Source organism: Zea mays, chromosome 1 (assembly GCF_902167145.1).
Source record: "Zea mays cultivar B73 chromosome 1, Zm-B73-REFERENCE-NAM-5.0, whole genome shotgun sequence".
Lineage (NCBI taxonomy): Eukaryota > Viridiplantae > Streptophyta > Magnoliopsida > Poales > Poaceae > Zea > Zea mays.
Genome location: NC_050096.1, coordinates 219,025,260 through 219,036,722, shown reverse-complemented (window position 1 = coordinate 219,036,722; position 11,463 = coordinate 219,025,260). Strand labels below are relative to the sequence as shown.

At 48.3% G+C, this 11,463-nt stretch overlaps 1 protein-coding gene across 1 annotated transcript; it reads right to left on the bottom strand.

Moving 5' to 3' along the window:
- Positions 1-409: 409 nt before the first annotated feature.
- Positions 410-3,626, bottom strand: LOC103643281 (transcription factor bHLH30). Its single transcript, XM_020546679.3, has 2 exons — positions 2,800-3,626; positions 410-1,384 (listed from the first exon to the last, which is right to left on the bottom strand). Exons 1-2 carry the CDS (start codon positions 3,331-3,333, stop codon positions 857-859), a joined length of 1,062 nt encoding a protein of 353 aa, XP_020402268.1. The 5' UTR covers positions 3,334-3,626; the 3' UTR covers positions 410-856.
- Between the last annotated feature and the right edge of the window lie 7,837 nt (positions 3,627-11,463).

The window sequence follows — 11,463 nt, the reverse complement described above, 5'->3', positions numbered from 1 at the left end:
GAGTTATCGAGCGAGAGTTATCGAGCAATTTAAACTATTCGTTGAAGATAAATTCTATTCTTTGTTTTTTCAGAACAGACACATAGTACGTACGTACATAATCCGTATTATTACTTCATTAACATCAACAACTCTGACTACCTTGAAACAAACATTTTGTAATCGCGTGATGACTACCAGGCTTGAAACCATGCTGTTTTTTGCACCTACATTGTACTTCAGATTATTAGAGAACTAGAATAGTTTTGGTGTAGAAAATAAACTTTGAGACGATCTATTAAATTTACAAAAGGACAACGGAACTGAGTGTTTTATGAGAGAAAGAGGATATGATGCTATATATGGCCAATAACAATACCATTAGCAAATTGATACTTAAGAAAACCAAGCATGAGATCATCAGAAGATGTGAGGCCGGAAAAACATCAAAAAAATGTATACCATATTAAAATCCACAAATGTATTGGCAATGGGATGCCAACGACAATGTGATGAAAAGTGAAAAAAGAGTGAACCTCCATGGCTCCATGCATGGCACACTGAAGAAATAAATGACCAACCCCACCAATTCCATCTTACATTATAATAACCCCCGAGATTATACATGTGTACACCCTTATCCCCCTCCACGTCTATCTCACACACCACTGCCATAGTGCCATGCCATATATAGCGACAAAAAAAGAAGAGCCAGCTCGTTCCAAGGTTAAACTTTGAAGTGATTATAGCTTTATAACTGTACTAATCAACTTGAGTTTCTGCAGAAGCAAGCTAGCCATGCAAGCATGCTTCGATATTTCATGCTAGGATCGAGGAAGGACCACGACAACATAGCTAGCTACTTTGAGCACGCTAATTAAAGCGAACCTTGCTCATGCAGACCGCTCACGCGCTGCCTCTTGATGCTCCCGCCGCCGCCGCCGCCGCTAGATGAGAACGTGTCGCTGCTCGCCGTCTTGCGGTCCATGACGCCGCGCAGCGCTTCCTGGATGGACGCGACGAGCTCGTGCCTCCGGTTGGACGAGGCGCCGGCGCACCCGCCTTCGACGTGGCCCTCTCCTTCCTCGTCGTCGTCGTCGGCAGTGGTGATGAGGAGCACGTTGCGGACGCGGCCGCCGAGCGTGGCGATCTCGGCGCGGCGGGCCCGCAGGCTGAGCGCGGCGAGCGCGCGGGCGATGTCGGGGATGAGGCCCACGCGGTCCTCGCAGCACAGCGACGCCCGCGCGACGAGCCTGCCGTCGTCGCCGTCCTCCGCGGCGTCCACCGACAGGTCGTCCGCCTCCGTCGGCAGCAGCAGGTGCCGCTGCCGAGCCGCCGCCGACGTCTGCCGCTTCAGCTCCTTGACGTGCTCGATTACCTCGGCCAGCAGTGACGCCTTGTCCGTCTGCAGCGAGCGCGCGCGAGACCCAAACAACCCACACCAGCCACAGCCCAGCAGGCAGCAGCCACCACGCACGCAGAAGGAAGCAACAGAACAGACCAGAGCCATCATTAGGCGCTTGAATGAAAATCAACAGATGGAGACGAGCGTCGCATGCGCGCGCAACCAGGCGCGGTGGCTGCAGGTGTAGTGGCGGTAGGAAGGAAGGTTGGCGTGAGCACCAGCAGCAGCTGCCAGGAGTGGCGATTCGAGTGCATGCGATGCGAGCATGGAGGAAAAGCTACAAATTAAACTGGCGCGCGTGGGTGCAGCCTTTGCATGCGCGCCCTGCAGCAGGCCTCCCTGCCTGCCGCTTTTGGAGCGGGCGTGAGCTTGCCTGAAAGCGCCTGATGAGCTCTGACGCGAGCGTGCGCGCTTATCTTGCACGAGCTAGGCGCTCGATCTCCCCGCAGGAGCGCAGCGCAGCAGGGGAAGCACGGTCAAGCAGACAGCCTGCCTGCCATGTCAGCTACTGCTACCTATGACCATTTTTTCACTTGGTCTAACATATGAGTGTATCATATTGTCCTTGTTTGTTGATGGGTTTGTGATTCAAATTCTAAAAAAGGTGGGCTATGTTGGTAGGCTTGGGCCGGAGCGTAGCGACATCAACTGTTCTTCGGCCCATAGCTCAGGGTGTGTGTCAGGAGGATGAAGCCTCCATGGTACGGATCGTTCCACATCTATATATACTTGTAAGCCGCAGCAGGCTGCTACCTATGACCATTTTTTCACTTGGTCTAATTTAACCTATGACCATCTCATCTTGTCCTTGTTTGTCCCCTTCGTAGTCTGCCATAACTTGAGTAGAACATTTGCTGTGTTTTATTTGTCCATACTGGAATAATCCAGATATCTACCTATATACGGTGAAGATCCCGTGAAACGACATTCCTGTCTCAAATTATATACGAGATGATTGTAAATATATATGGCATTAATCAGCAATGTGGACTTGGAATGGAAGTGCCTCTTGATTTCAAGCATGTAATTATACTATGCACATGCTATATATGGGTGAGGGTTTGTTAGTAGACCCGGCCGGCCTGTGTCATCACTAGCCGTTGTCAACAGAAACTGATGGCTAAGCTGCCCTCTAGTGACAGGTAGGTAGTTGGGCTACATTCCTTTGTCACCACACCAGGCCTGAGCTGTTGTTAGCTGTGTGTTTAGCTACTTCTGAAATCAAGGGCGATCAAGCCAAGCCGGATTGGTCTCACCATAGCGCACCACTGCAGGGCCACACCAAGTTCCTGGCAGATTCGTTCTAGGGTTTGGCCATGGACGTACGGATCTGCACGCAGTTAGCATGTCGTGGGGGGATGTGTACATGCAGATGAGCGCAGGTAGTGATGGCGCATGGGTAACCTCATCGTCACCTTGGTGGTGTTGGGGAGCAGGCTGCGGAGCTTGGCGAGGTGGCCGTTGATGCGCTGGCGGCGGCTGCGCTCGGCCTCGCTGTGGCTGCGAGAGGCCGCCAGCGCCTTGGCGTCCATGATCTCCTTGGCCGTCATCCGCCCCAGCTCCGCCTGCAGGGTCCCGAGAAGTCCCGACACCATCCTCGGCCCGTGCGGCAGCAGCGCCGTCGTCCTCCCACCAACTCCAGCAGCCTGCAGACTGTGCCGCGGAGGCACAGTCTCGGCTGAGCCGATCACCACGAATTGCTCTTGCTCCACCCCGCCATCGCTGTACCCGCCGCCGCCGAAGCCGAAACGGCTCGCGACCGCCGCCTCGGCGCCCAAGGGCCCTGGCTGCGCGTGGTTTGGGGCCATGTAGGAGAACCCCGACGCGGCGGCCGGGCCGAGCCACGGCCGCAGGAGCGACGGGCCGGCGTGCCCGTAGTCGGCCGCTCCTGATCCGGCGGCCTGCAGCAGGAGCGCCTCGTGGGCGTGGCTGCCGCCGCCTTCCCACATCCCGATCGGTGGATGGATCGGTCGATCGATCTGCGGCGCCGCTCTATAGCACAGGAGGTAGCGTAATGGTACCTTGGTGGCTGCTGGTGGTAGATTCTTGGTGCGGGCGTGCGGCGCGGCTGCTTCTCCTCGTGTGCGTGGTGCTCTTGCGTCTTCTCTTTGTTTTTGCCGGTCAAAGGAAAGCGTGGGACGGCCGAGTGGTGCCTTTTAAACCCTTGGTTGGGTCGACCTGCCCACTGCGTCGCGCGACATCCGTGTGTGGCTTTAGGCAGTCCGCCATAGCCTTTTGCGATGTGTTGTGTGGCCTTTTCGCACTGGGGAGGAGTGATCTGGTCGCCTAGTGGTCGATCGACCTAGACTGCCAGCGGTGGTGGATCTAGAATTTCACGATAGGGTAGTACCATCTAAAATTTTCATATATCTTTGATCAAATCATTTAAAATATCAGAAATATTTTTTTTACATCAAATTACATATATACAGCAAATTTTAAATTTAAAGGTTAAATTAAAAACATAAATAATAAGTCTTAAATTTGGAATATAAGTTAAAAATATTTATAAATTATAATATAATAGATGAAAAGTCATATCGATAGTTTATATGCCTTTTTAGCTTAGGTCTCCGACAAAAAATCCTATATTTGAGTTCTAAAAATTAAAATATGACCTTATTTAAAATGTTTAGGATCATAAAAACATTTACAACTCCAACAGTTGAGTCTTATATCATGTTATTAGAAAATAAATCATGTTATTTAGGAAATAAAATATTAGATTAGTGTACTAAATGAGGATAGGGCTCCAACATATGGGGTCTATATTTAGGACCTGAGACACATGGGGTTACAGACCGCGGAAAAGGCTTATGTTTCCTTCGTCCTAAAACCGTAATGAGTTTTCCGTGCTAGTGGAACTTTGTAAAGGCCTCATAGTGTGCCCTTGCCTACTCACATTGGTAATGTTTAAGGGTCTGTGCAATATGAGGCAAATAATTTGAATATTTGTTTGGCCATCTCTATCTGGATATAATGCTTAGCGTATGCATGTATGCTAGATTTTAATCCGACCCCAAGGAGTGTCACCTCGTGGCTGTGAAGCGAATTTTTCGATATTTAGTTCATACACCTTGCTTGGGGATTTGTGAAAGGGAAATGTGCCCTTGGGCCATTTCTAAGTGTTTTGGTGATTTAGTGTCCAACACAAGCACTTAAGTGATAAACTATGCCAAATTGTGGATAAGGTGCAAATCAATATAAAGGTATGATTCTAGACTTAGTACATTGGTTTTTGTGTGCTAACATGTTTGTCTAAGTGTTAGAATCAGAGGAAATTCAACTGGAAAAGCTTGGCTCGAAGCAGCCAAAAGTCTGCTCAGTCTGGGTGCACCGGACTGTCCGGTGCGCCAGGCTGGCTCTGGCGAACTGGCTGCTCTCGGGACTTCGACGGCGGCGTACGGTTATAAATCACCGGACTGTCCGGTGGTGCACCAGACTGTCCGGTGAGCCAACAGTCGGCCGGGCCAACGGTCGGCCGCGGAATCCGCGCGTGACGCGTGGCAAGAGCCAACGGTCAGAAGGGGCACCGGACTATCCGGTGTGCACCGGACAGTGTCCGGTGCGCCAACGGCTCGGAATCTGCAACGGTCGGCTTCGCCATATAAGGAAAGAGATCCGCACCGGACAGTGTCCGGTGGTGCACCGGATTGTCCGGTGCGCCAGGCGACAGAAGGCAAGAATTGTCTTCCTGGAATGCTCTCAACGACTCCTAGCTGCCTTGGGGCTATAAAAGGGACCCCCTAGGCGCATGGAGGAGGACACCAAACATTCTCTAAGCATTCCTAAGCACTAAGACTTCAACTCCGCGCATTCGATTCTTTGTGATAGCAACTAGAGCTCCGTTTGAGTAGAGATCTCTTTGAGTTGTGTTGAGAGCTCGTGTTGTGACTTGCGTGCGTATTGTTGCTTTGATTTTGTGCCTTGTGTGCGTTGCTCATCCCTCCCTTACTTCGTGCTTCTTTGTGAACATCAAAGTGTAAGGGCGAGAGGCTCCAAGTTGTGGAGATTCCTCGCGAGCGGGATATAGAGTAAAAAGCAAAACACCATGGTATTCAAGTGGGTCTTTGGACCGCTTGAGAGGGGTTGATTGCAACCCTCGTCCGTTGGGACGCTACAACGTGGAGTAGGCAAGTGTTGGACTTGGCCGAACCACGGGATAAACCACTGTGTCTATCTGTGTTGATCTTCTTGTGGTTATCGTGTCTTGCAAGAACTCCTCTCTAGCCACTTGGCTATATTGTGCTAACCTCTAATCAAGCTTTGTGGATTAAGTTTCAAGTTTTTACAGGATTGAGAGCACCTAGAGGGGGGGTGAATAGGTGATCCTGTGAAACTTAAACTTATAGCCACAAAAACTTGTTAAGTGTTAGCACAACAATTGTCAAGTGGCTAGAGAGGAGTCTCAACAAAACACAATACCACAAGAGATCAAACACAGAGATGACACAGTGGTTTATCCCGTGGTTCGGCCAAGACCAACACTTGTCTACTCCACGTTGTGGCGTCCCAACGGACGAGGGTTGCAATCAACCCCTCTCAAGCGGTCCAAAGACCAACTTGAATACCACGGTGTTTTGCTTTGCCTTTCAATATCCCGTTTGCGAGGAATCTCCACAACTTGGAGTCTCTCGCCCTTACACTTGAGATTCACAAAGAAATACGGAATAAGGGGGGAAATGAGCAACGCACACAAGACTTCAAAAGATCAGAGCAACAACACGCACACAAGTTGCAACAAGAGCTCGCAACACAACTCAATGAGTTCACAACTCAACAAGAGCTCTAGATGCTATCACAATGAACCAAATGCGCGGAATCAATGTCTTGGTGCTTAGAAATGTTGTAGGAATGCTTGGTGTACTCCTCCATGCTCCTAGGGGTCCCTTTTATAGCCCCAAGGCAGCTAGGAGCCGTTGAGAACAATTCTGGAAGTCCATCCTTGCCTTCTGTCGTCGGGCGCACCGGACAGTCCGGTGCACACCGGACACTGTCCGGTGCCCGATTTCTTTCCTTAAACAGCGCAGCCGACCGTTGCAGATGCGGGAGCCGTTGGCGCACCGGACATGTCCGGTGCACACCGGACAGTCCGGTGCCCCTTCTAGCCGTTGGCTTGGCCACGTGTCCCGCGCAGATCGCGCGGCCGACCGTTGGCCCGGCCGACCGTTGGCTCACCGGACAGTCCGGTGCACACCGGACAGTCCGGTGAATTTTAGCCGTACGTCGCCAGTCAACTCCCGAGAGAGGCCAGTTCGCCCGAGGCAGCCTGGCGCACCGGACACTGTCCGGTGCACCACCGGACACTCCGGTGCACCACCGGACAGTCCGGTGCCCCAGACCGAAACAGCCTTTTGGCTGTACACAGCCAACTCTTCTCTTTTCTTCTTCATTCTGTTTCTGATACTTAGACAAGTATATTAGTACACAAAACCAATGTACTAAGACTTAGAAACATACCTTTGCTCTTGATTTGCACTTTGTTCATCCATGGGCATAGATTCATATTTAAGCACTTGTGTTGGCACTCAATCACCAAAATACTTTAGAAATGGCCCAAGGGCACATTTCCCTTTCAATCTCCCCCTTTTTGGTGATTTATGCCAACACAACATAAAGCAACTAGAACAAGTGCAATATCACTTCAAATAAAAACTCAAGTTTATTTTGATTCAATTTGGCATATATGGATCATCCTTTGCCACCAATTGGTTTGTTTTTGCAAATCAAACACAAAATCCTATCTCTAAGTCAAATCCACTTGTAGAGACACAAAGAGAGGTTTTCCAAAGAAAATTGATTCAAGATTCCAAAAACTCCCCCTTTTTCCCATAATCAACACTTCTCCCCACAAGAGGCCAACTTTTGACAAAAGAGACAACAAAAGAGTTTTGACAAACCAAGAGCTCTACTCTACTATTTTCAAATCTCTCAAGTGGTAGCTGATCCATCTATTGCTTTGGCCTTTATTTTCTCCCCCTTTGGCATCAAGCACCAAAATGGGATCAATCTTGGCCCTTTAACCCCATTGCCTTACCAAAATCTTCAATTAAGAGCAAATAGGCAATAAGAGTCTAAAGATGAACTTGGTATAAGTTACCCTCTCATCGGAGTGCAGTGGAAGTCTTTCATGGTCCAAGTTCACTTTTTCCCTTTCAATTCTCCTTCGAGACTAAATAACGCAAACTCAAGCATATGGTTAGTCTCAAAAGGGTCAAGTTGTAACACAACTCCCCCTAAATATGTGCATCACTTACACAAGGACTTGTGAGGTCCAGGGAATGTTTGTACAACTTGAGCACCACAATAAGCAACAAAATGCAAACAGGAACATGATCATAAGGCATAAACACATGTATGCTACACTTCAATCCAAGTTCCGCGAATCTAAGACATTTAGCTCACTACGCAGCCTGCAAAAGGTCTTCTCATCTAGAGGCTTGGTAAAGATATCGGCTAGCTGGTTCTCGGTGCTAACATGAAACACTTCGATATCTCCCTTTTGCTGGTGGTCTCTCAAAAAGTGATGCCGGATGTCTATGTGCTTTGTGCGGCTGTGCTCAACAGGATTCTCCGCCATGCGGATAGCACTCTCATTATCACATAGGAGTGGGACTTTGCTCAGATTGTAGCCAAAGTCCCGGAGGGTTTGCCTCATCCAAAGCAGTTGCGCGCAACACTGTCCTGCGGCAACGTACTCGGCCTCAGCGGTGGATAGGGCAACGGAGGTTTGTTTCTTAGAGTTCCATGACACCAGGGACCTTCCTAAGAATTGGCACGTCCCCGATGTACTCTTCCTATCGACCTTACATCCAGCATAGTCGGAGTCTGAGTATCCAACTAAGTCAAAGGTAGACCCCTTTGGATACCAGAGCCCGAAGCAAGGCGTAGCAACCAAATATCTAAGAATTCGCTTCACCGCCACTAAGTGACACTCCTTAGGATCGGATTGAAATCTAGCACACATGCATACGCTAAGCATAATATCCGGTCTACTAGCACATAAGTAAAGCAAAGAACCTATCATTGACCGGTATGCTTTTTGATCAACGGACTTACCTCCTTTGTTGAGGTCAGTGTGTCCGTCGGTTCCCATCGGAGTCTTTGCAGGCTTGGCGTCCTTCATCCCAAACCGCTTTAGCAAGTCTTGCGTGTACTTCGTTTGGGAGATGAAGGTGCCGTCCTTGAGTTGCTTCACTTGGAACCCAAGGAAGTAGTTCAACTCGCCCATCATTGACATCTCGAATTTCTACGTCATTACCCTGCTAAACTCTTCACAAGACTTTTGATTAGTAGAACCAAATATTATGTCATCGACATAAATTTGGCACACAAATAAATCACCATCACATGTCTTAGTGAAAAGAGTTGGATCGGCTTTCCCAACCTTAAAAGCATTTGCAATTAAGAAATCTCTAAGGCATTCATACCATGCTCTTGGGGCTTGCTTAAGTCCATAGAGCGCCTTAGAGAGCTTACACACGTGGTCAGGGTACCGTTCATCCTCGAAGCCAGGGGGTTGCTCCACGTACACCTCCTCCTTGATTGGCCCATTGAGGAAAGCGCTCTTCACATCCATTTGGTACAACCTGAAAGAATGGTGAGCGGCATATGCTAGCAAGATACGAATGGACTCTAGCCTAGCTACAGGAGCAAAGGTCTCCTCAAAGTCCAAACCTGCGACTTGGGCATAACCTTTTGCCACAAGTCGAGCCTTGTTCCTTGTCACCACTCCGTGCTCGTCTTGTTTGTTGCGAAACACCCACTTGGTTCCCACAACATTTTGCTTAGGACGAGGCACCAGTGTCCAAACTTCATTGCGCTTGAAGTTGTTGAGTTCCTCCTGCATGGCCAACACCCAGTCCGGATCTAGCAAGGCCTCCTCTACCCTGAAAGGCTCAATAGAAGAGACAAAGGAGTAATGCTCACAAAAATTTACTAATCGAGATCGAGTAGTTACTCCCTTGCTAATGTCACCCAGAATTTGGTCGACGGGATGATCCCTTTGAATCATCGCTTGAACTTGGGTTGGAGGTGCCGGTTGCGCTTCTTCCTCCATCACATGGTCATCTTGTGCTCCCCCTTGATCACACATCTCCTGTTGATGAACCTGTTCATCGTCTTGAGTTGGGGAATGCACCATAGTTGAGGAAGAAGGTTGATCTTGCTCATCTTGTTCCTGTGGCCGAACTTCTCCAATCGCCATGGTTCGTATAGCGGCCGTCGGAACATCTTCTTCATCTACATCATCAAGATCAATAACTTGCTCTCTTGGAGAGCCATTAGTCTCATCAAATACAACGTCGCTAGAGACTTCAACCAAACCCGATGATTTGTTGAAGACTCTATACGCCTTTGTATTTGAGTCATAACCTAACAAAAACCCTTCTACAGCTTTGGGAGCAAACTTAGAATTTCTACCCTTCTTCACTAGAATGTAGCATTTGCTCCCAAATACACGAAAGTAAGATACATTGGGTTTGTTACCGGTTAGTAGCTCATACGACGTCTTCTTGAGGAGGCGATGAAGGTAGACCCTGTTGATGGCGTGGCAAGCCGTGTTCACGGCTTCCGTCCAAAAGCACTCGGGGGTCTTGAACTCTCCTAGCATCGTCCTCGCCATATCGATGAGCGTCCTGTTCTTCCTTTCTACCACACCGTTTTGATGTGGTGTGTAGGGAGCGGAGAACTCGTGCTTGATCCCTTCCTCTTCAAGGAACTCCTCTACTTGAAGGTTCTTGAACTCGGACCCGTTGTCGCTCCTTATCTTCTTTACTTTGAGCTCAAACTCATTTTGTGCTCTCCTGAGGAAGCGCTTGAGGGTCCCTTGAGTTTCAGACTTATCCTGCAAAAAGAACACCCAAGTGAAGCGGGAAAAGTCATCAACAATAACTAGACCATACTTACTTCCTCCTATGCTCAGATAGGCGACGGGTCTGAAGAGGTCCATATGCAGCAGCTCCAGTGGTCTTGAGGTGGTCATCACATTCTTGCTGTGATGTGTTCCTCCCACTTGTTTACCTGCTTGACAAGCTGCACAAGGTCTATCTTTTTCGAATTGAACGTTAGTCAAACCTATTACGTGTTCTCCCTTTAGAAGCTTGTGAAGGTTCTTCATCCCCACATGTGCTAAGCGGCGATGCCACAGCCAGCCCATGCTAGTCTTAGCTATTAAGCATGCATCTAGACCGGCCTCTTCTTTTGCAAAATCAACTAAATAAAGTTTGCCGTCTAATACACCCTTAAAAGCTAGTGAACCATCACTTCTTCTAAAGACAGACACATCTACATTTGTAAATAGACAGTTATATCCCATATTGCATAATTGACTAACCGATAGCAAATTATATCCTAGAGACTCTACTAAAAACACATTAGAGATAGAGTGCTCATTAGAAATTGCAATTTTACCTAACCCTCTTACCTTGCCTTGATTCCCATCACCGAATATGATTGAATCTTGGGAATCCTTATTCTTCACGTAGGAGGTGAACATCTTCTTCTCCCCCGTCATATGGTTTGTGCATCCGCTGTCAATAATCCAGCTTGAACCCCCGGATGCATAAACCTGCAAGGCAAATTTAGGCTTGGGTTTTAGGTACCCAACTCATGTTGGGTCCTACAAGGTTAGCACAAATATTCTTAGGGACCCAAATGCAAGTTTTGTCTCCCTTGCATCTTGCCCCTAACTTCCTAGCAATTACCTTTTTATCCTTTCGACAAATTGCAAAGGAAGCATTCAAAGCATGATATATTGTAGAAGGCTCATTAACTTTCCTAGGAATATTAACAACATTTCTCCTAGGCATATTATGAACAACATCCCTTCTACCAACATTTCTATCATGCACATGTGAAGAACTAGAAGCAAACATAGCATGAGAAAAATCATCGTACGTATTATAACTCCTATAAGTATTTCTGGTTTGTCTCCTATCATGATACAAAAAGGCATGGTTCTTTTTAGCACTAGTTGCCATAGGGGCCTTCCCTTTCTCCTTAGCGGGAATGGGAGCCTTATGGCTTGTTAAGTTCTTGGCTTCCCTCTTGAAGCCAAGTCCATCCTTAATTGAGGGGTG